General features: G+C 45.4%; 3 protein-coding genes across 3 annotated transcripts; all 3 read right to left on the reverse strand.

Moving 5' to 3' along the window:
- Window positions 1-1,127: 1,127 nt before the first annotated feature.
- On the reverse strand, window positions 1,128-3,196 carry LOC133919126 (uncharacterized). The gene is made up of 4 exons (XM_062363400.1): window positions 2,967-3,196; window positions 2,753-2,849; window positions 1,509-1,661; window positions 1,128-1,415 (listed from the first exon to the last, which is right to left on the reverse strand). The coding sequence occupies exons 1-4, from the start codon at window positions 3,106-3,108 to the stop codon at window positions 1,379-1,381; spliced, it is 429 nt and encodes a 142-aa protein (XP_062219384.1). The 5' UTR covers window positions 3,109-3,196; the 3' UTR covers window positions 1,128-1,378.
- Window positions 3,197-4,345: 1,149 nt separating this feature from the next.
- Window positions 4,346-5,969, reverse strand: LOC133919127 (uncharacterized). Its single transcript, XM_062363401.1, has 3 exons — window positions 5,629-5,969; window positions 4,861-4,929; window positions 4,346-4,761 (listed from the first exon to the last, which is right to left on the reverse strand). Exons 1-3 carry the CDS (start codon window positions 5,800-5,802, stop codon window positions 4,561-4,563), a joined length of 444 nt encoding a protein of 147 aa, XP_062219385.1. The 5' UTR covers window positions 5,803-5,969; the 3' UTR covers window positions 4,346-4,560.
- Window positions 5,970-14,362: 8,393 nt separating this feature from the next.
- On the reverse strand, window positions 14,363-16,136 carry LOC133919129 (thioredoxin-like 4, chloroplastic). Its single transcript, XM_062363403.1, has 3 exons — window positions 15,650-16,136; window positions 15,396-15,562; window positions 14,363-14,569 (listed from the first exon to the last, which is right to left on the reverse strand). Exons 1-3 carry the CDS (start codon window positions 16,088-16,090, stop codon window positions 14,551-14,553), a joined length of 627 nt encoding a protein of 208 aa, XP_062219387.1. The 5' UTR covers window positions 16,091-16,136; the 3' UTR covers window positions 14,363-14,550.
- Between the last annotated feature and the right edge of the window lie 9,298 nt (window positions 16,137-25,434).

Below are 25,434 nucleotides of genomic sequence, written 5' to 3' on the forward strand. Positions count from 1 at the left end.
TAGCCATGTTTAAATGCAATAGCCTCAAATCCAAACTCTGCTGAAGTGTGACGCACAGGGATGCAATAGCATCAAATCCAAGCTCTACACGAATGCCGATCGGTTTTGAGGGCTCCGTAGCCTTAGGTAGAAGCATTTGGTGAAGTAGCGACTTCCAAAACTAAACTATACTTTGGAAGGTTAATAAGCAATGGCATCTTAGCATTTGGATATCCTAGACCCTAGTTTCCCTCTTGAGAATGGTTTTTTTTGTTACATCAGTACTCGCAAGAAAACGGTACGAAGCTCACTTTGAAGCGACGGAAAGGAATTCTCAAAATTAAAAAAATCTTCATGCCAAGTAAAAATAAGAGAGCACAGCATAGTTACGAAAAATTATCACCTGCGGGAACAAAGAAGGCACTAATAATCAAGCTATTCTCGACGGTTTAAATCATCAAAGCATAGAAATTTGTGAAGAAAAAGAAGAAAAGGCAGATACTTATCTTCTCTTTCTTACCCACATGAATTAAGTAAGTGAAAATGATTGGCAACTGATAAGCACATAAATGTCATTGCCCTAACTCGAGAAACCTGTGGGCAGATAGCCAGGAAGCTTCCAGTATTGGCCATGAGTCCTTTTCTTACTGGACTTCTGCTCTGTGCTGGACGTGCAAGGTAAGGCAAACAAAGATTCCTTCTGGCAGTGCAGCATACCTTTCAGAGAAGTCCACTCTCATACACCCAGGCAAGGCAATAACTGGAATACATATGTGTCAAAGATGTTTTAAACAAGCGAACAGTTTCTACAAAGGTTGTTGGTGCCATTTTGGTAGGAAACGCATCTGTTTCTGCATACAACAACCTGGATTTAAATCTAAGTACTACCTGTAAAGATTAAACTAAGATGCATTATCCTGACTAGACTGGCATTTAGGTTAGACATAAACATATGATGTGATATAGGACCTTAATAGTCACAACTCCCAATCTTCTATGAGAATACAGGTTCCAAAAACCCAGAATTAACAGGTTTACAGAACAGATGTTTGATTAACTCACTCACACTTAACGATGGATAATAACTGAAATGGGACTCGAGATTTACAAGACCATAAGACAGCTGAATTTTGCATGAGAAATCGGTCAACAGGAACAAATAGATAGATATTTAGTTATTTACTAGTCGTCATCCGTCAAATTTTGTTGCACCAAAACAACACCTTGAAACTAATTTTAAGCAGTGCGGTATGTGATTATATATTTATATTTACAGAGATACCAAACTTCAGGGCTTGGGAAAAACAATAGACCAAGATACCATATTTGCATTTCTGCCAACAAGCTCATATCATAGCCACCTTCACAATCCTCATCTTTCTTGGCCATACCTCTTAAGTCAATCTTCAGAGTGACATGTCCAGTAGATCAACCCACTGCAAGATATGTCACCAACATTATATATGGCAGAAGGAGGGTGCGAGGAAGAGACCAATGATAAAGGGGTCAAATAAGGAAAGAGTAAATACCTCACTAACACAAAGACGCATTGTAGGACACCAGCAGTCCCAGTCCATGCAGACGGTCCTGTATCTGTAAGTGCGTCTTGAACCAAAAAACCAACTGACCCAGCCAATGAGACAAAAGACACCATATATGAAATAAAAAGCCAGAGTTTCACCCTGCAATTCAATACATTCCATTGTCATATGGCTCATATAGCAAAAAGAGTGAAAGTTAAAAAAAAAAAAGCTTAGAAACATTTTGAGAGAACATCATGACTGGCCATAGTAGTTTATGAATGATAGTCTACCTTTTAAAGCCTAAACATGTAGAGAAACAAGCTCAACCTTTGATAATTTGTTCGTAGCAATAATATTAAGGTAATGTGCCATTTATTTCCTATACATTTTAGTTTATTTGGCACAAGGGTTGGAACTATCAGACAAAAGGTTGTATCAACCTCCTCTTCTTCCTTCTGATGAAACTGATTGCTGTTGGGATTTCATTTATATGTTAATTTCCCTCACCCCATTTCCATGGCTGTATGATTCATTCAGTGATAGGAAAATGGCGTCACTGGATAATTTTACCATGGTTCAATTGTTTCTAAGTGCGAGAGTGAATCTCAATTGACAGAACACAAGCTCTATACAATTGCTTCTGTTTATGACCATTTTAAGTACTTGTCGCTTCAAATTACAAACCAAATGAGACTAAGACCCTGCTCTTATCATAACAAGTAAAAGTCCAAAATCATTTTCTCTATCAATCAAGCCGGCAAACATTTAATTCTATAGCTCACCAAGTTCTAAGCTACAACAACCAAGCAACTTTGCTACACAGAAGATAAATACATATGCACAGGCCAGCATCAAGTAATGCCATCACAACTAGCACAATCAAGCATCAAATTTGCCGAATCAAACTGCTAAACCACTCAATGTATTTATCTTCTGTGTAAATTTATCATCAAATTTGCCGAATCAAACTGCTAAACCACTGCTAAACCATCAAATTAACAGCATCAGTTACAAATGAAATCACCGTAAAATTTCTAAGCTACAACAACCAAGCAACTTTGCTACACAGCAGGTAGGTACATATGCACAGGCCAGCAGCACGTAATGCCATCACAACTAGCACAATCAAGCATCAAATTTGCCAAATCAAACCGCTAAACCAGTAAATGGTTGAATTAATTGCATCAGTAATACAGATGAAATCACCGTAAAACCAAGAACCCGGTTGGGTTCGAGAATTTTTCCCTCACCTCCACTCGGAGTTGTCGTAGGGCGAGTAGTAACTGTCGCCGATGTCCTCCCGATTCACGCAGTTGAACATGAGCGCCGCGAACGAGGCGAAGAACCCTAATCAAGCCAGAACCCAGAGCCCATGAGCCGGTTAAAAACCCTAACTTTCGGGGCACACAGAGTGAAGGAGGCGAAACGACCAGGGCGAATCTTGCGGGGGGAGGACGCACGTACCGGGTAGGTAGTGGAGGAACGGGACGGCGGCGGCGCTGCAGACGACGGCGTCGACCCAGAACCACCACCCGGCTCCGAAGACGGCGCCGGCGATGCCAGGGCCCACGACCGGCCACGCTGCCAATAGGCTGTTGTTGTCCATCGCCGCAGCGGTGACCTTCTCCGACTCAGGTGCCGGGAAAGGGAGAGCGAAGAGATGGGATGGTTTTTTTCAGTCTAGTCCTTGCTAGTCTTTGTATTGTAATTTTGCTTCAGCTGATGACGCTTGACTGTAGTTTTTCTAGATTGCTCATTAGGGCCAGCGCTTTATAAGGTAAGATCATCCAACTATATTTTCTTTCGTTTCGTTACGTTTCTGATTCTATTTCTTGTTACTATTATTTTTTTCTTATTTTTAATAATTTCTCTTCAAAAGAAAAATAGAAAATTCCGTTTTGAAGAGAACGATCTTGAAAATCTTTTCGTGACGAAAACCGTGAAAGAAAATTGTTAAAATATTGAAGAAAACGAAAATTCATTTGTGAAGAGATTCTGAGTCCTGACGGAAATCAATTGGAAATGGTCTAAGGTTTTGTTGAAAAATTTCATGAGAAACAGTCTACTTTCTATAGAAACATGAGAAATTATTCATCCCAAATAGGATCCCCAACTCTACAAAACAGTTTGCTTCTGGAGAAAGCCTCCGACGTTTCGGGGCACATATTGTCTAGTAGATGAACTCGTGGGTGTCTGTTTCCTTAGCCACATAACTGGCTTGCACAGCTTTTAGCAGGGCAGACGTGGACCAAAATCAAACATACCCTACGTACCAAACTCTACGGGAATTGAAATGTATCATGTGAACTACTGCGGAATGTCACGGACTGTTCGGTTGCTATGGGCCAGGGGTAGCCACTCGGCTGGGAGCAAGAGACGTATCTGAGCCGTCGCCGTCCAGAGAACAGGCATCGAAGAACTGGCATCGACCAGAACAGCTTCTTCTTCCTCAAGACTCCCTCCTCGGCTCCGATCCCTTTCCCCATTCCCAGCACCTTCTCTTTCTACCCCAATCTAGATTGCTAGTTTCCCCATCTGTGCTTCTCTCTGTCTCTACTTGCACCATACTGTGAACCGGACTTGGTTGAGCAATATATTTCTCTGTGATTGGTGTGTTGATCAAGCGGGATCATGACACGGAATTTTAACGAAGTCACCATTTTGTTGGTTCGAAAGAAGTTCTGCATTCAAATAGGGCTCAAGAAGTATGGCCTGGTCACTGAACACAGAGTAAGGTGGTCCTGTTCTCACAATTCATAAAGCATGCCGAACAGGTATTTTTTTTAAGGTCTTTTCGCTTCTGAATTTTGAGTTGATTCGAAACCTGAACAGATCTCCCAAGCTAAATGAATGAAGAAGAAACTTGCAAAATGTATTAGAAATCCTGCCTCTACCCACTTCCTCTGTGACAGGATAAACACAAGCGTAAGCAGATCACGGAGTGTTCTCTGTAGGAATTCAAGAAAAAGAAAAGATCGGTTACAACTATTCTCAATACCCAGGATCAGTGACAGGAGTCCAGATTTGCACGACCAAACAGCAGCACACCACTACATCACTACTTGCTAGCCGATTTCGATTGGGAACTCCCGTGATCCTTGGCGAGGCCTGACCTCTGGAGACCTTCTACAATCTCTGCCACCGCGCAATCGCCCCTCTCAAGGACGCCCTCCAGCGCCTTCACCTTCTCCAGCAGCTGTTCAGCATTCGTGTTCGCGCAGCTCACCAGCTTATCTGCAGTCTTCAACGCCGCGCACAGCTAGAGGTAGACGGAACCACAACGTTGTTAGTTTGCAGGGACAAGAGAGGGTACAATTGCTCGGCGCATGGAAGGAAAACAAGAAAGCAAGAACCACACCTTCAGCATCAGCGATGGCCATGAAGGGTCATTCTCTTCTAGTGCCTTCATCAAACTGTTGTAGTGTTCCTGATTTCATCATCAAATTTAATGGCGTTTGTGAGTTGAGAGAGATCCAAGTCCAGTGAATCAGCCAACAACTACGGTACATTGCAACACCACACCGGTGAACGGAAGAGGCTTTTATGACTTGTGAGGAGACATTTTCATTTGTATTAAGCATTTGCTACTTAATCTGGGGATTGAGCAAAATGCAAATACGAGGAAATGCAAGCACTCGTGCCCAACGAAATTGCAGAAACGCAACTAAAATCTTCTCTGATAGACATGGTTGTCGAAGTAGCCAAGCACGAGAAATAAATTCTAAGTGAAAGTTAAACTACAGCCAGCCAGCTTAATCAAGCCTTGCATCTATCTCAGTTTTTTTTTTAATTTTTTTAGACCAGGGCCCCTTTACCCGGCGTCCGTTGGATGCCTCAACAGAGGTTTTGCCATCGGGCTACCTGTCCGTCCGCAATTGCATCTATCTCAGTTGAGCTGAGCTCTTTTTTTTGTAGTTTTATCGAGATGAATCTGTCGCGGCCAAATCATTCACTCAGAATGATTTAGTAGCATATGGACAACTCACGGAAACAAATCAATTGCTGAACGGAAAATTCGATTATTCAACTATAAAGATCAAGAAGCATACACGCAGCATATGATGGATATATGAACCAATGAATGGGAACCAATTCACGAACAGGGAAGAAGGAAACGAGCCCTAACCTCGAAGAGCCGGCTGAGATCGGAAGGGTCGGCTTCCTCCGCCTGCTGCGCCGCCAAGGGAGAGGAGGGGAGGGACGCCTCTCCGCCTCCGGCGAGGGGGTCGTCGCCGCCGTCGACGGCGAGGTCGCTGAGGAGATCCCCGATGGTGAGCAACGGGCCTCCGACTCCCCGCATCTCGCTGCTCTCGTTCTCGTCTGTGCCGACGACGGACGCCAGCCATGCTCGGTTTCTGTCAATGGTTTGGGCCCTGATTGGGCCCAATCTAGTATAGGCCTTGAAATCTATGGACTCTCTCCTAACCCATTTGTGTTGAGGCTCCCAACCTAGCTAAAGGCGTTTCCAATGGAGTTTTTTTTATTTTTTTATTTTTTAAAAAATTTAAATAAATAGATTCTTGACAGATGTATTTGCAAAACTAGGCGCCTGCAGTCCTCTTTCTTGAGAGAACGGTAGGCCTAACCGCCCCCTCAGAGGGCGGGTATGGCCTGCCTGCTCGGCCCGACGCCTTACCACCCCCTGAGAGGGCGGTAAGGGGTCCTCCCCGCCCGCCGCGCCGCAGTGCCCGCCCGGCCGCCCTCTGCTATAAAAAGGCCAAAAAAAATCCGGAAAAAAGGAAAAGTGGAGAAGAGAGAGAGAAGAGAGGAGAAGAGAGGGGAGGAAGAGAGGTCGGCGAAGCTCTGCTGTATTTGGGTCGCGGATTTGAATGAAAATTTCGGGTAAGTCTTTTTTTCCTTTTTATTGTTGTTAATTAGTGCAGTAGTAGTATATGACATAGATTTTAGACATTTATAACCTAGGGTTTAGAAAATTATCAAATTTATTTAGAAAATGGTACGATAGCAGTTCAATATAGAATATTATTTTTAGTATATTATTTGTAGTATATTATTTTTAGTATATTATTTGTACCTGTGGACGTAGGAGGCAACAGTAGATGATAATTTGCGAACCTAGGGTAGCATTTAGAAATTATTTTATCCGATAATCAGAAATATAGTTTGTTGTCTTAACATGGGTTATGTTTGCGGGTGTTTCTAGGGATGACAGATGAATTAATTTTTCAGATATATTATGGTGAGGGTGAAATTAGGTACGGTCCTAACAGTGTAGATCTGTCTGGATTTCGTCATATCATGAAGGGGCTTAGTAAAGCTAATGAGAGGACTATTGTGGGTGTGTGCAAATGGCTCATGCGGTTTTTCCAACTGGATCCACAGCAATATGAGCTGAAATTGAAAGCTGTCCTGAACCGTGCTAGTCATGAATACTTTGGTGAGCTTGTTCCCATCGAAGCCACATCAACTTGGAGGCAGTATGTAGATATATGCTGTGAACGTGGCCTGTCGCTTATTTTGTAAGCTGAGGCGTACCTGAAAGATCAAAATGAGGTGAACTCTACAGAAGCAGTAGCATGACCAAGTGAGGCAGTGGAAGATGAGTCAGAGGCGGCTAATGTAGGGTCCAGGGAGGAAGTTGGTGATGTTCCAGAGTTGCAACCGATGGGTGTAGCTGATGAAGGGAAGCACATCCCTAGCATCATTGAAGATATGGATTTGGAGGATGAAGAGTTGGAGGAAGGCCTTGCCGATGGGGATTCGTCTGATGAGGAGGGTAATGCTCCAGTTCCTGCAGAGTGGCGGGATCATGAATTTTTGAAGTTGGTGGTTAGCGAGACTGACCGGACACCGTGGCAGTACCATGAGAATGAGATGTCACAGGGTGCTATGTACCCTACAAAAGAGGCAGTTATTGATGCAGTGAAATTCTGGTCGTTGTCTCTTTGTAGGCAATTCAAGGTTGTTAAATCAAGTAAAAGAGAGTACGATGTGAAGTGCTTGGTGCCTCAGTGCCCTTGGCGGGTGAACGCATTCAGAGTGAAATGGGTAGACTACTGGCAATGCTCAATAGTTAAGGAACATAATTGTCACATTGAGAAAATAGAGTTCGCCCACCGAAACCTGTCTTCTGCTTTCATTGCAAATATTATGTACGGAGAGATTATGGACAACCTAAGGTATGAGCTATGATCAATAATCCGTGCTATTGAGCAAATGTTCCAGTACACAATAAACTATGCGAAGGTATGGAGGGCGAAACAAAAGGCTATTGAGATGAGGTTCGGTACATATGAAGATTCATATCACAATATACCTCGTCAATTAGCCATAATTTGTGCAAGAAATTCAGGCAGCTACTATGATATCAAGCATTACCCCTCTACTGATGTGGAGTACAGCGGGAAAAGAGTGTTGCAGCGTGCTTTCTATGCATTCGCTGCAACTATCAAAGCATTTAGATATTGCCGACCCATCATATGCCTAGATGGAACATTCCTGACTGGGAAGTACAAAGGGCAGATTTTGTCTGCAATAGGGGTCGATGGTAACAACCAAGTCCTGCCACTAGGGTTTGCTTTTGTGGAGAGTGAGAACAAGGACAGCTGGTATTGGTTCCTATAGCGGGTTAAACATGCAATTGTTCGTGACTGACCAGATGTGTGTCTCATTCATGATAGACATGCAGGATTGTTGCAGACTTTGCTGGATATGCAACATGGTAGCGTGCGACGGGGTGTAGCAGCACAGTGGCTCGATTTCAAAAGCAGGTGGTGCATGCGCCATATGGGTGCGAACTTCTACAGACAGTTTAAAGCAAAGAGTTAATGAAGCTCTTCAAGAAGTTGTGCAGTCAGAACCAACAACGTAAGTTCAATGCATTATGGGCAAGACTTGATGAACTGACTCTAAAACAAACTGCAGAGGCTGCACCTAACGGTGATGAACCAATAGCTCTCGGTCCTCTCCTAACCGATACTCCGCAGATTGTAAGGAGATCAGGCTCATCTATTAGGAGTTTCTCACAGTGGATACGCAATGAGCCGAATGAAAAATGGGCTCTATTGTACGACAGTGGTGGTGCAAGGTATGGAGTAATGACTACAAACCTTGCAGAGGTTTATAACTGGGTCATGCGAGGAATGAGGTCCCTACCACTAGTTGGAATTGTAGAAAGCATTTTGCATGGGACCTGTAAGTACTTTATTGATCGGTATGCAGCTGCTAAGGTTGTAATGGAGGACAATCGTATGCTTTACGGGCGGATGCTATGTGAGTACATGGAGAAGGCTAATAAGAAGGCCCACATGCATCGCGCAAATCAAGAGGGCACTGCAGGGCACAGGTTCAGTGTCCTGTGTCGGGATAAGGGTCGGAGGGGGGTAGACGTGAGCGGCATGTTCAAGAGTGTGTGCTAAGGAGTGGGACATGCATATGTAGTTGTCAGAAGCCACAATTACTCCACAAACCTTGTACACACGTCATAGCTGCGTGCGCGGAGCACCATATGCTTCCCAGGCAATATGTGTCACAGTATTTTATGAAAGATCAAATACTCAACACCTGGAACCAAGAGCTGTATGGTTACGGCATTGTTGACACTTTTACAAGTAACCCAGGGCCTGCAAGAATATATGTGCCTGATTTGGGAAAGATGAAGAACGCACCGGGCCGAAGACAAACTCGTCGGATTCGCAACGATATGGATGAATCCGAGGCTGGCCCTAGGATTAAGTGATGCAGTCAGTGCAATGAAGTAGGTCACACTTATAAATATTGTCCCAAAAATGCATGCGGTGATGCACCTGTTGTCTAGGTGAGTTTTATGTGCGTTGTGCTTGTTTTGTACCATTTTAATATTCGTTAAGTTCGCATATAGTTAATTTGCATTCAAAGTATATTGTTACTGTATTTATTTAACAATGTATTAATGTACATATCTTTCAAATGCAGATATGGCTCACCCTGCGAATCCCGAGCTTTTAGACCCTGCCGTGGACTAGAAGCATCGCAGTTTCTTATCCGCCGAGCACCAGACGAAGCTAGGAGTGTTTCGACCACGAGGCCCTGGAGAGCTGCTGACGATAGATGAGCGATGGAAGCACAGGTACTTCAAAAATTTGATACGAAATTGCCATATCACTGCTGTTGTTCCATATTATTGATATACTGCAACACTTATAGGTTGGCAGCGGCCGGACTCCTACCGCTTTGCCGGTTGGTCGAGGCCCGATCGACAGAGAACCCTGAGGTTGCGGCCCGTCGTTTCTACTTTGATCGGTCGCTGATAGTAGCACTGGTCAACCGTTGGAGGCCGGAGACACATACGTTCCACCTCCCGTGCGGCGAGATGACCCCGACACTGCAGGATGTTGCCTACCTCTTAGGCCTTCCTTGCGCGGGAGCTGCGGTTGGGGTCATCGATATGCAGGCTGACTGGATGAATGACATGCATTAGCGCTTTGGCCCGGTGGAGCGAAAGGCGGACGCACCCCCTACGTGCCTGAGTTCTTATCCGATGCACGAGGGCCAACGAAGAAGTGGATCCTACAGTTCCAGGTACGGTAACATACAACCTATCGAATACTAATATAGTATGTCGTAATGATCCTTTGTGACAACAGTCATATGTGCAGCCGGCGTACATACACCCACACGCCAACGCATATGCGGTCTTGAGGCATTTGGAGGCCTTCCTGCTTTGGTTGTTTGGGTGGGTAATGTTCACTAGTGGCCAAGGCCACCTGCTTACCAGGACGCTTGTGCCGTACGCCCGGTCGATAGCGGACACTGATGCGGAGGACGTACCGCAGTTCAGCTGGGCATCCGCTGTTCTTACTGCGACGTATCGGGCGCTCTGCGACGCATGTACGAAGAAGGATGCACTAGCCACTTTCACCGGGTGTCCACTTCTTCTTCAGTTGTGGTCGTACGAGCATTTCTCCATAGGCAGGCCAGTGGTGGACCGCTCCCCGTACCCAGAGGAATGGTACGGCAAGCCGGACGAGGACGCGCCTACTATGGCCTCGATGTGGTCTCGTCGTCGGGTACGTATTCTACATTAACAGTTTCCTTCGTATTCTGTTTGTCTCTAAATATTTGTATTGATGTTTGTCACTCAGCCATACTGGGCGCACGAGCAGCCTCGCAACGCGTACGAGCATTTTCGTACCCAGTTTGACAGGCTACGTCCTGACGATGTGGTATGGGAGCAATACAGCATTCCGTCCATGCAGGCGCGTGCAGGGTTGGGTTTGTCACCCTTGTGCACCCGCGACGAGGAGTACTGGCTCACGAAGGCGCCCCTTGTCTTCGACATCTACGTCGAAGAGTACTCACCGCACCGCGTCATGCGGCAGTTTGGCCGTCACCAGGCATTTTCGCTCGTCCACATCCGTAGCGTCCCCGTGCAAGTCCACAGGTACATTTGCAAAATTACAGTTTTAGCAACCTTCGTTTCACTGTGACTTACATTTACCGTAGTTTCAATGCAGGTACACGCGAAAAGGCCAGCCAGCTGGCAACCTCTGGGCAAAGCGCTTGGGCCCTTACGTGGCAACATGGGCCCAAACGCTACAGGACGTCGTGAAGGAGGCTCGTCCCCACAGCGAGCGGAACTTCAGGGAATACCTACGGTGGTATGTACCACGTATGCGGACCCATGTCACCTACACCCCCGAGGATGTTCGGCCTCACATCGCGTTGACAACGGAGGCATACCCGGTGCATTGGGACGAGGACGCCGCATTAGCAGTAAGTTACTTTTTGAAGTCCGTAGTCCATATTGAACGAATATAACCATATACTATAATTGTTCACTTCTGTTCGTATCCGTAGACAGATATCCTTTATGGATGTAAATAGGGATGCAGCTGCTGCCATGGACCGCGTCCGGCAAGGGCATCACCTAAGTGCGTTGGATGTTGCGAGCTTCATTAAACGGGTTCTCGACAAGACGACACGCGCCTTGAAGCTCACCTCCTGCCGATCTACCACAGATGTAGCAGGGCCGCCTCCTAGGTCGAGTGGTGTCCACGTCGAGTCGTCTCGACCGTCATACGTGCACCGACGTTCTTCCGTGTCGGCACCCACACGACCCCTTCTACCACGTCATGGAGGCTCGGAGCAACATGGTACGAATTATACTTTTGAATAATATTGAACAATATCCTTTTACTTATTATTATTAAACATTCATTAGGTCCGCCTGCACAAGTCTCGACGCAGCCTCGTAGATCGAGCCCTGTGCGTTCACCCTCAGGTACTCCGGGCACCCTTCATCCTAGTTTTTAATACTTTCAGCAAAATAAGTTAATATTGTGCTCAGGTTACTTCGGTGACAAGGCCGGTCCGTCTTCGGCGGCCCCACGCCCGACCCCGCCCGCAACGTACGAGCCATACTACGGCACGTCAGCGTGGCCTTCTTCTGCTGCACTGTCGTACCACGTAGGTACAATTATACATTTTTTACTACTACTTTCAATACCATATTGTTCGTATCTAACATGATTATTTGTTCGTAGGCCCCTCCAGCCAGTACACAAGGACGCCTGCGAAGCCTTCACAGTCCTCCTACCCTAGTCAGGAGGATGAGGCTGGCTCCGACGCCGCATACGACATCATCCGTGACTTCTTCGGAGGCACACCTGACTACGACGTCCTCCAGCGGTCCCAGGTTTCCAGTGCTCCCCTTCGGACACAGCCCACGCAGGATGAGCCCTCGACACTGATGGTCCCTACTAGGCCTACCAGACACGTCGATCCACCCGACCCCCTCACCTACTCCAGGGGTCATGTGAGGGTTAACCAGCGGCATCGGGACCACGATGGGGCGCACGGGCGATGGCAACGAGGGAGGCATGCGTAGTATTTTACATTTTATGTAACTAACATACGCATATTCGCTTCGTGATGTACTCCTATGTATTAAGACACGTTTACTTTGTATGGTCGACTTAGCATTTCGTAAATGCATTTCATTTTCAGACACATTCAATGAAGAAGTGACCACACCACTAAACTTTAACCATGACTTGACAACACATGCCTCCTGCCGCAGGCTTTAAACAAGATGTGACAACACTACCCAGCTTTTTCCAATCAATAAATGACAACACAGGTACAAAAAAATGTGGAATCTCTGACCATGAGCAATGACACAACTTTCCCATTCTTCAAGATAGAATCCGATGCTCCTGCCACCAGCTACGCCCTTACCCTCACTCCTTTCTTCACGAGCGAATCCAATGCTCCTGCCTCCCCCAACTATAAATAGCCGAACCTCCTTACGTTGAAGCATCGCTCATTTCTCATATCTCTCAAGTGCAATGTCTTCCTTAGCTCCATCAAGTCCACCAAAGAAACATTGGGGGACTACCATACCTAAAGGTCTCAAACCACTAATGTGCTTCTGTGGTGACCTTTGTAAGCTTCGCGAGTCGCAGGACATCTTATATACCTGTGGGCCGCGCTTCTTCATGTGTGCCAACTACGAGTATGACAAGCCTCGCCATGCAACAACTAGTTATCGACCGGTACGGTAACAAATATCCGCCTCATCTCTTCCGATTTCGCACCCTCTTTTACTAACCGCTCATCTTGTTCCATTTGTTCAGTCCCCTCCACCGCTCTGTGATTTTATTCAGTGGCTCGACAATGAGCAAAATGACTCACAGAAGCAGTGGGTCGATATGAACATGAGGTGGAGAAGGGAAGCGTACGCACGTCGGGAGTACGAGCAACAGCAAGAGGAACTTTGCCTCAAGTGGGAAGAAGAAGAGCGCATGAGGAAGGTGGCGCACGATCGTACCGTGGCTCAGGCTCGGGAGGCTGAGAGGGAAAGGAAGCGGGAGAGAGCCCGCCGTGCTAAGGCGGCAGGTCCCGATGCCCTCCGAAAAGGAAAGTATCCTAGATGCACGCAGTAGAGACTACCTAATGTAACCCGACATACTTTCCCCTCCCTAAGGCATGTTATGATTAGGATCAGTGTACTAATAAGTAGGTCTTAGTGCGAACCGTACATGCCATCTTTGTTTCCTCATCATGTCGTCGCGGTTACAGTGTATTGTAATGTTTTCAACCTTTGTTTAATACTATATTTGTCCTCGTTCGCACTCCATACCCACGTAAAATATTGCGACTACTAATTACTGATTTTTTATTCTCCGGCTATTACATAACCTACTCCAAATAAATTCTTAATTTCCTTACACCCCTTCCTTTTTATTTCTTTAATTACACAAAAATTACATTTTTAAAGAAAAAAATGAAAAAAAATACATTTTTAGAAGAAAAAATACCCCTAACCGCCCTCTTAGAGAATCTATTTATTTAAATTTTTAATAAAAAATATAAAAATAAAATAAACTCTTTCCAATGGGCAACGTGGCGGCCACCGCCGTAAGGGTGCGTGTCAAAGAAGAACCGCCCTCAAGCTTAGGGCCGGTTGCAAGTTAGGGCCGAAGTCAATCCTATACGTTGGAGATACACTAAAGTGGGGACCGCATAGACACCTTTCGGCTGCAATTGGTAAGCACCGCGCACCCATCTGGCCAATGGCCCACTTGTATTTTAAGTGGTCAGAGTAGCCCGCCTGAGTATTGTATGCTGTACGGGGCATCGGCTATGTTCAATAAGTTATTTTTCTTGTTTGTAATGGGCTGAGAAATTTTTAGGCCAAAATCCAGAATAGTCCTAAGCTAATCCAGACTACCCTCTAGATCCGCACGGCCCATCATAGCCTTCTATTTCTGATTGGCACCATCGTCCTCGTATGTTTGTCTCAAAAGATAGAGTATTTAAAAGAATGAATAAAAAACTTACTTGGCAGCAATGATATGACCAAAAAAAAAAAGTTTTGTCGAATATGTCAGATTTTACTTAGGATCTAAACTACGGTGTAGCAAAAATGATATATGGTTCAGATATTGTACATCTATTTTTACAGAAAATGGTACATTTGTTCATAATCGTCACTTATGATTATAATAGTTATCATCCCATATGCATGGACAAGCGTAGCGACGTCAAATAATTCTGCTCAAGCTCCATATCTGCACCTTGAAGACATTATTGCTCGCCAATGGAACTACTCCTTCAGCTCCTCTCTGCAATGGAATGAAAGTGTTAGCCCGAATTGTTGGCTGCAGGCGCAACTTGTAATCATGTGTTGCTGCTTCTATACACCCAAGGGCCAAGGATCTACACTGAGTACTTTTTATTACGAGACGATGTACTTCTATGCTCAAGGGTCCGATTTGTAGCCATCCATAAATCCTTTACCAATCGTGCTGCTTCAGGACTCATGTTGTTTCTTTTTCTGGAACCCGCACCAGAGCTATGGTCATTGTATTGTATTAACGAGAGCTGTTCTTCATTGTATTAAGGGCTTCAGCTCTCAGCTCCATATTGAATCTTGAGTTTGTAGATTGAAATAAAATAGTTTAAGTCTCTATTTTTAGATTAAAATAAAAATAAAATGGTTTATCTAAACACACTAGGTGTTTCCACCAACTCCACGAATTTCTGAAGTTAAGAATACTTAACTTAAATTTTTTTTGAAGCTGCAGCTCTCTACCAAACGGGCCATAAGAAAGATCTTGAGGATTTATGTTGCTTTAGTTCTTTTCCGAAGAACATATGGTTTCTGTCATCTTGAACAACTTAAAAGTCTCTAGAATACGTACAATTCCATTCAGAGGAGCACAGAGCCACTCGATCTTTTTACGATTACGTCGATTAGGCAATGTGATTTTGCTAAGTTTATGGGCTCAATTGAAGGCTGGTTGCAAGCCGTAGAAATGCAAAATTTGTATAAATCCAGAAAAAGGATTGATTTTTCCCCTGAAACGGTAAATCCAGAAAAGAACTATACTGTCTTGAGAATATCTGAAGATATCTTGTCAGCTCCAAACAGATGAGAAGAGGACTCACTCAGCCTCAGGCGAGGTGTACTTCCGGATGGCAGCAATGATCCTCTCCTTGTCCCTCGTCGCGAACGACTCCACCAGCATCCCATCCTTGTAGAAATGGAACAGTGGCACAATCTTGATGCGCAGCCGGTCAGCCACCTCCGACTGCTCGTCGTACTCATCAATCACCTGCACGCGGCGTAGTATTTTCAATCCGCACGTCAAACAAAATCAATCACGCGCGGCCAGCTGAGCTGAATGTATATATATACGGACGTTGTGCTTGAGGAAGACGACGGGGGAGCCGTCGTCGCCGGAGCCCTTGCAGAGCCGCATGAACCCCTTCTCGACGTACTTGCAGCTGCCGCACGACGGCCGGTAGAAGTCCACCACCACCAGCGCGCCCGTGGCCTTGGACCGCTCCAGGTGCCGCGCGAACTCCTCGTCGGTCTTGAACTCCGTCACGCAGTCCACCGGGCAGAACTCGTCGTCGTCCTCTTCCACGGAGGGCAGGCCCGGGAGGGACCCGTTCGTGCTCCCGGCCGCTTCTTCTTCGTTGTTGCTCCTCTCCGTCACGGAGGCGGCCAGGCGGCAGCGGCGGCTGAGACTGATTCTTTGGAAAGGGACGAGGCAGGTGGTGGGAGGGGAGCGGCAGGCGGCGGTGGTGGGGAGGAGGGAGAAGGATGGGAAGAGGGGGAGGAGGGGGGAGGTGATCATGGCTGCATTCTGGTGGCGCGTCCAGGTGTTCTGGATATTGCTGCTTTGGATTTTTTTTTTATCTTTCTCCTTTAGAAAAGATTTTTCTATTGTGGTTGAGAGAAGAGAAAAAGGTGTGTTTAGTGGCTGGGATTTATTTACAATCATTCCATAAATCTTTGACATTTCTTCTTCACCTATTTCTTTTGAGAAAAGATATTAAGAGTGTGTCGGAGTATTGAGTAAGAATATCCTAGCTAACGGATCTCACAAGTAATATGACGATCTGTGGGGGGTATTTTCTGAAGCCTAGCTCATCGTGCAATCAGGTCAAGACTCACACGACCAGCGCGAGGCTTACGCAATCAACCTCCTTGCGATATAATGTGATCACACGACCAGCCCTTGCTAGTTACGAGACGTCCCTACCTAACCTATCTAAATCGTATTTATTGATATCTACTCAAGTATTTTTCTTCCCGAGACATCTCCTTCAGCAAACAAAGTTGTGACCGGCGTAGATGGACATCACCCCATCTCGTAGCATTACTTGCTATGGAGTGGGGTGTTGCGGACCGACTTGTTGCCACACAATAGATGGGGTAGGGTCTACAGAACGATCAGGCAAGTGGACGAGTTTGTAGGTGGACTCATAGAAAGTTGGGACAGAACGGCTTGGCAGATAAGCTTGTGGTGCAGGTGAGAGGACATACAGGGCTATCAAGGTAAGGTAAGAGTGGAGGCGTCCAAGAGGATGAGACAGGCCCCGTAGTACCACCAGCGCAAGATGCATCACACGCTCCGCATGATGATGGTCTGAGAAAAGTATATCTAGCTAGGTATGGATCAGCAGAAAAGAACCCACTTGTAAGTTCTCATTCTCTTGTATATAAAGAGGAGAATGAGTCTAGCATTTAGAGAGAAACTCATATGTAACTAGTTCACAAACACTGATAATAAAATACACAGGACGTAGGGTTGTTATTCTTCGAGATGCCTGAACCTAAATAACATATATGTTCTCGAGTTCATCGCAAACACATGCACACCACAACCGTTGTTCACACGCTCATCAACCGGTACACCCCAAAATCATTGCTAGGGACTATCTCTCGACCGCCTTGACCGATTTAGCCCAGTTATAGCTTATGAACCTCCCACGCGAGTCGGTTCGCTCCTGGGAGGATCTATGCGACCAGTTTGTCTCCAACTTTCAAGGGACCTATGCCGGACTCGGGGTCGAAGATGACCTGTACCAAGTCAGGCAGCGACAAGGTGAGTCATTGCGAGACTTCATCCAATGCTTCACCGAGCGCCGAAACACCATTCCAAGGATCATGGGTGAATCCATGGTCATAGCATTTAAGAGAGGGGTTAGAGAGCAAAAGATGGTTGAGAAGCTGACCACCAAGGAAATCCGAAGTATACTACTGAGCTTTTTGAGCTCACAGACAAGTGCGCATGGGCCACCAAGGCCCGAGACCATCAGATTGACACCAGGTCGCGATCGACCTCTGACAAGCCCGCCTCCTCCAAAGGGGTTGGCCGGAAGGAGAAAAAGAAGAACAAACGCAAGGAAGGACCGTCCGACGTCATGGTGGTCGAGCAGACCGGCCAACCGCATCAGCGCTTCGAGAAAAAAGAAGGGAAGAAGGGTCGTGGCTACTACCTGATCCACCACACAAATGCCCACGACCTGACCGAGTGTAAGGTCGTACGGGGTATCATGAACAAGGAGCTTGGAGAGCATAAATCCAGGCACAACACTGACCAATCGGCACTAGGGTACCAGCAGGCTCATCACATGGTCCACCACATATTCGTGAGCGCCGCGACATATTCCTCGAACAGGAATACAAGTCGGTGGTCCGGGAAGTGTGGGCGACCATGCTAGGCATAAGCCCACGTCTGAAGTGGTCGGAGGTGCCCCTTACCTTCAGTCAGGCCGACCACTCCACGAGTGTCAATCGACCTGGTCGCTACCCTATTGTGGTTGAACTCACCATTCAAAACATCCGACTGGGTCGCATACTGATCGATGGAGGGAGCTCCATCAACCTTCTCTTCGTCGACGTGCTAGACGCCCTGCAAATCCCAAGGAGGGCGTCGAAACCATCTCCCTCCCCCTTCTTTAGGATTACCCAGGCTCTCCGGCTAAGCCCTTGGGGCAGGTTGAGCTGCTCCATCACTTTTGGCTCGCCAAGTAACTTCAGGACCAAAAAAATCCTATTTGATGTGGCGTACTTCAGAACCGCTTATAACACGATCCTGGGGCGACCAACGATGGCCCAATTCATGGATGTCGCCCACTACGCGTATGAGGCGATCAAGATCCCTAGTCCAACCGGGGCCATTACCATCTTTGGCAGCGCAAAGACGGCCCTACACTGCGACAAGAGGAGCCTCGACATGGTCGAGCTAACTCCCGGGTCGTAGCCAGAGAATTCTACGCCTAGTGTTCGCCCAGTGAAGGTTCATGTTGTCGCGAGCCAGGACGAGTGGCTTAAGAAGTATGCCTTGACAATTCTGACCCGACTAGAACGGTCCAGATAGGAGCCGGTCTGGACCCCAAATAGGAACTCGCGCTCATCACTTTCCTCCAGGTGAACGCGGGCGTCTTTTCATGGAGTCTGTCTGATATGCCCGGAGTCAAAAGGACATGATCGAGCACAAATTATCAATTCACTACCAGTCAAACAAAAAGCACGTCGATTTGCAGTCGACTGAAAGGAAGCACTTTGTAAGGAGATCAACAAGCTCCTAGAAGCAAGCTTCATCCAAGAAATACAGTACCCAGAATGGCTGGCTAACCCAGTCATGGTTTGAAAAAATAATGTTAAGTGGAGGAAGTGCGTTGACTTCATCGACCTCAATAAAACGTGCCTGAAAGATCTCTTCTCTCTACCCTGGATCGACTAGCTTGTTGAATCAACCAATGGCAGCGATCTTCTAAGCTTCTTAGATGCCCGTTCAGGGTACCACCAGATTATCATGTATAGGGAAGATGAGGAGAAGACTACTTTTGTGACATCCTTCGGGGTCTTCTGCTATGTACAAATGCCTTTTGGTTTAAAAAGCACCGGTGCCACTTACCAGCGTTGTATTCAGTTCATTCTCTGACCACAGCTCGGTAGAAACGTCGAGGCGTATGTTGATGATGTGGTCATAAAGAGTAGAACCATGGACGACCTGGTCGCAGGCCTCTAAGAAACGTTCGATAACCTTCGGAAGTACCGTATGAAGCTAAACCTTGAGAAATGCATGTTTGGAGTCTCATCAGGGAAGTTGCTTGGGTTCCTTGTTTCCAATCGAGGAATAGAGACAAACCCTGACAAGATCAAAGCCATCAACCGGATGAAATCCCCGACCAGGCTAAAAGAATTCCAAAAACTAATAAGATGTGTGGCAGCTTTGAGCAGGTTTATCTCAAGGCTGAGAGAAATGGGGCTTCCGCTCTTCAAGCTACTGAAGAAGAGCGACCACTTTCGGTAGACCCCAGAAGTGGAAACAACCCTCCAAGATTTAAAAAATGTACCTCTCCTCTCCTCTTGTACTTACTGCACCTCGACCAGATGAGGAGCTCTTGCTCTATGTTACAGCTACCCCACAGGTCACGAGCGTGACACTGGTTGTCGAGTGAGAAGGTCTTCAACGACCAATGTACTACGTCAGTGAGGTCCTACACGACGCGAAGGCTCGGTACTCATAGAATTAAAAGCTGCTATACACCATTCTAATGGCCTATCGCAAGGTCAGACACTACTTTCAGGCCTACAAAATCAAGATAATCTTCTCTCTCCTGATTAGAGAAATTCTCCAAAACAGGAATGCAACAGGAAGAACAGTAAAGTGGGCAGTAAGCTCAGGGAGTTCGATCTCCAGTTCGTCCCCTAAACGGCTATCAAGTCCCAGACGCTGGTCGATTTTTGTGATCGAGTGGTCGTCCTTTGAGCCCGAGCAGGTACAACGACCGGAGGCAGACGAGCACTAGACCATGCACTTTGATGGATTGTTCACACTGAAGGGAGATGGGGCTAGAGTGGTCCTGGCCTTACCAACTGACGACCTCCTCGGGCACTTAGTTCAATTATATTTTTTTAGCCACTAATAATATTGCAGAATACGAGGGCCTCTTGTCTGGAATACGAGCAGCCTCCACACTTGAGATTAAATGCCTGTTAGTGATAGGGAAATTGCTATTGGTTGTTAACCAAGTGCTTAAGGAGTTTCAATGCTCTAATCTGACAATGGCGGCATACCTCACCAAAGTGAGAAGACTGGAGTGATGTTTTTTCGGTTTCAAAGTCAAGCACGTCCCTCGCAAGGACAACTTCCTAGCCAATGAGCTGGCCCTTCTAGCTTCTTCTCGCAAACCTGTCCCGGTCAGAATCTTTGAAGGACTCACACGACCATCCACCGCGGTCTCGGGCCAAGGTGAAGGGGATGCTCCACTTGGTAATAGCGCACCAGAGGCAACATCTTTGGAGGCAATGCCTCCTTCGGTGCCATCGACCTCAGGTGGTCATCATGTGGTTGCCCTGCTCGATTCAGTACGATCTAGATGGATCAGATCTCGAACTACCTTCATAATCGAGCAATCCCTGACGATGATGCGTTAGTAGAAAAGGTCTCACGGCAAGCCCGCAGATACTATCTGGTAGAGGGACGCCTTTACCATCAGGGAAGCGACGACCTTTTACTGAAATGCATCACTCAAGAAGAGGGGAGCACAGTGCTCTCTTGTATCCATGGAGGCATATGTGGTAGCCACGTGTACCGTGCTTTGGTCAAAAAAGCATTCTAGCAAGGATTTTATTGGCCTAATGCCCTCTAGGATGCTTGCGAGCTGGTGAAATGGTGTGAGTCATGTCAGTAACATTACTGACATACTAACCTACTAGCCCAAGCACTGCAAATTATACCACTCTCTTGGCCTTTCACTGTCTGGGGGCTCGATATCGTGGGGCCATTCCCTAAAGCCCTGGGTGATTTTGAATTCTTATTCATGGCAATCGATAAATTCACCAAGTGGATAGAGGCTGAGCCTGTCAGGAAGATCACTGCCACAGTAACAATTAAGTTCATACGGGGGTTGGTAGTGCGATTTGGCAGTCCAAATCACATAATTATAAACAACTAGACTTGGTTCGCCAGTAGGCTTTCCAGGACTACTGTGAAGAGATCAGGACCAAAGTTTGCTATGCGTCGGTGGCACACCCACAGAGCAACAGACGAATCAAAATGGCAAATGGGATGATACTGAAAGGGATCGAAACCCGGGTCTTTGATCGACTTAAAATCTATTCAAGATGCTGGATGGATGAACTACCCACAATACTCTAGTCGCTACGAATGACTCCCAGTAGGACTACGGCCAAAACCCCTTTCTTCCTTGTTTTTGGCACAGAGGCAATGCTTCCCTTCGAGATCGTCTTTCAATCGCCCTAAGTGGCCAACTACTCGAACGACGACCAAGTGGCACGGCGAGAGGATGATGTAAACCTGATCGAAGAGTTCTGTGAGCATGCTCTAATTTGAGCTGCCCGATATCAGCAAAGCTTCAGACGCTATCACAACCACAAGGTGCGGGAGCGAAGACTGGTCGTAAGCAACCTTGTCCTTATGCAAATTTAGAATAATGCCGGTCGGAATAAACTCTCCCACAAGTGGGAAGGACCCTACAGATTGGTCGATGTCACCCGACCTGTTGCGGTCAAGCTAGCCATGGAGGATGACTGTGAATTACACAACTCTTGAAACATCGCCCTGCTGCACAAGTTCTATGTGTAGGGTTGCTCGGAGACGGACATGCTTCTCTATTTTTCATAACATTTCGGACGAGTGTGGAATATAACTTGTAAGTTCAAAACACCAGACTCGCTTTTTTTTAGGACGCTTAAGCTCCCCATGTGGCATAAAGTTCAGAGTCAAACTCTGAAAGTTAAAGGCATCGATGACCACTCTCTGAAAGTGCATATAGACCCCATATATGGGTTTTGATGATTGATGACAAACAATTAAGGGACTAATATATTTAATGAGTATTTGAATAGGTAAAAGTCCCGATGATGAAAGCTAAACGACGTCGACGATCCCTAAAATGAAGAAAGAAGACGGTGCATGGTTATTCCTATAGTTATAGTATTTTAGTTTAATTTGAGTATAGGAATATCGTAGTATTAAGAGAAATGCAATGTTGAAAGTTTTGTCATGATCTTAGTGCTCAAAGTTAATCCTTAGAATAAGAGACACAATCCACAACACGGACACTTGTTTTTAAAACGTTATGTTGAATCAGAAGTTTCGATGTTTTGGATAGAAAGTTCCAATGTTGATCGAAGTGTCCAACGTGTTAAACTTTTGAGCGCTCGGGAAGTTCTCTGTTGAATCGGAAGTTTCGATGTATTTAGTCGGAAGTTCCGATGTGTGTATATTTCCAGTTTCGGTTTGGGTTGAGTAAGACGTAGCTATTACTTTGAATAGATCGGAAGTTCCGATCTTAAGGTTGGAAGTTCCGATGTGGGCTGGAAAAGTACATAACGGCTAGTTTTTGGAGGATACCTTATAAATACCCCTTTGCCTTACCCTCTCTGTGCTGCCGCTGCCTTGCTAAGAAAACACCTCTCTAGAGCCCTAAAGTTTACCTCTCCTCTTCCTTGCTTTGTGCTACATCTTGAGAAAGGGATTTGAGTGAGAGATCTAGTGAAAGTGATTTCAAGTTCATCTTTGAGCACTAGCTTTAATCTCCAAGCTTTGCTTCGTGTGCATTTCTTAATCTTGGAAATTGAGATCTCCTAGACGGCTAGGAGTCACTCACGAGCCACCGATTCACTTGTGGTGCGCCATGAGGAGTTTGTCAAGCCTGGATTCCGCCTCCGAAAGGGAAGGAATACCAAGTGGAGCTAAGGAGTGCTTTGTGCAACCTCGCGAGGAAAAGGGTTGAAAAAGACCCAGCTCAAGTGCGACAGAGCTTCTCAACAAAGATATAGGATCTCCTCAAGGATCCAAACTTCAGGAACAAATTTGTTGCGTCTCCCTCTTTGGTTATTTCTTATCTCTTATGCAATTTCGAGCAATTTGTTTGCTATCTTGAGTTAGGCTTTATGCTTGCTAGTTTTACTTCAAATTGAATAGCATTATACCCTCTTGCATCAAGCATTTCATAGTTTAACTTATTGTTGCTCGTAGACCTAGCTAAATTCATTTTTCAGGCATATCGGAAGTTCCGATCGTATACATCAAAACTTCCGGTTTAAGTCAGAACATCTGATATTTATATTGGAATATCCGATATCTATTTCCTCTCTGCTGTTCTGATATAATATTTGAAAAATACCTATTCACCCCCTCTAGGTCGTATCTCGATCCTTCAATTGGTATCAGAGCATAATCTCTAGATTAGGCTTAACCGCTTGGAGAATTCAAGATGACGGAGAAAGAGAAAGTAGCTCAAATTCCATATGAGTATCCAAATGCATCTTCATATATTTCAAGTCATCTGGTAGAGCACCTTACTTTGATGATACTCATTATGCAGCATGTAAGCATAAAATAAAAATGCACTTGAAATCTATTAACCCTTCTATTTGGTGTATAGTGGAAAATGGCTATCCAGTGTAGGATCCAAACAAGCTCACCCCCGAAGATGATCAAAATGAACACAAGAACGTTCAAGCCGTAAATGCAATATTTAGCGCATTGAGTGGAGATGAGTTCAACCGGGTAGAAGGTCTTGAAAGTGCCAAAGAAATTTAGGACACACTCCATGATATTCATGAAGGCACTTCAAGCTTTCGAGAGTCCAAGATCGAGCTATTGAAGAGCAAGTTGGATTGTTTTGTCTTGGGCGATGATGAGACGCCGAGTGAGATGTACAATTGCCTAAGTCTCCTTGTGAATGAGATCAAGGGGCTTGGGTGCAAGAAGATGACCAATAACTTTATCATCAAGAGGATGTTCCGAGCTATCACTCCAAGAAATGTCATGTTAGTGACACTCATCTGGAGTGACAAGACTTCAATGATCTCACACCTCATGATGTACTTGGAAGAATTCTAACACAGGAGTTGATGCAACAAGAGTCCAAGGAAGTTTATGATCTCACCAACCAAGGCTCAAGCTCAAAGAAACAAGATCTCACCTTGAAAGCAAAAAAAAAAAAAAAAGTTGAATCAAGCGCAAGTGAAGATAAGAGTGAAGACCACCAAGGAAAGGATGACATGACACTCTTTGTCAGAAGATTCAACAAGTTTCTCAAGAAGAGTGGTTACAATAAGGATGGTAGAAAAAAAGCTTTCGGCAAGTCTGAGAGAAGACATTCATTGAGAAGATGCTATGAGTGTGGTGAACCGGGTCACTTCATAGCCGATTGTCCAAACAAGAAGGACAAGAAAGATAATGAGAAGAAAGAGAAATACCACAAGAAAGACAAGAGCAAGTATCACAAGAAGAACTACAAAGGTTAAGCTCACACTAGTCAAGAGTGGGATTCCAACGACTCAGACACCGACTCCGATGAGGATGAAGGTGTTGCAACTATTGCTTATGCAACCACTCCATCGACCAAGTCACTATTTGATCACTCAAGCAATGACGATGCACCCATTTCTCTTATGAAAAAAGGGCACAAGGTATCATCTACTACCAAATCGTATAATATTGATGTTACTAGTGATCATGGTAGTAGCAGTGATAGTGATGATGACTTTCTAGATGATTTGAGTAAAACATCTTTACCTAGCTTGTGTGAATTGCTTGAGATAATAGAAGGTCAAGAGAAAACTATCGTGAAGCAAGAAGAATTGCTCATCTTTGAAAAAGAGAGAAACCTTAAACTCGAGAAGGACCTTGCTAAAGAGAGGGAGAAAAATGAAAAATTGACTAAAATGCTTGAGTTAGCCAAAGCTCTAAATGCTAGTCTTGATAATTCAAATGAAATACTTCAAGAGAAATTTGATTGCTTAAATAGAGTTCATAAATCCCTGAAAGTTGAGTTTGAAATTGTTGAGGATAGCACCTCTATTTCTAATGATGCATCTTGTTCTACTAGTGTCTCAAATAACATTGATTATTCTAGATGCAAAGATATTGATATTAATGATTGTGCTACTAACTCTAAATCTATGCAAGCATTAGCAAGCTAAAATGAGAAGCTTATGGAACTCCTTCACAATGGCCTTTTAAAGTGTCACATGGGTAGTAAGACCCTCAAGCAATATCTTGGTTATCAAAGAAGCAACTTTAACCATGAAAGACTTGGATACTATCCTCCCAAGGGAAAGAAAGTTGAAACCTTGGTATCCAAAACCATATTCATGCACCTCAAGCTACTTTTGATGCATCATATGTGCTTAAAAAAATAGTGA

This window comes from Phragmites australis, chromosome 5 (assembly GCF_958298935.1).
Source record: "Phragmites australis chromosome 5, lpPhrAust1.1, whole genome shotgun sequence".
Taxonomy (NCBI): domain Eukaryota; kingdom Viridiplantae; phylum Streptophyta; class Magnoliopsida; order Poales; family Poaceae; genus Phragmites; species Phragmites australis.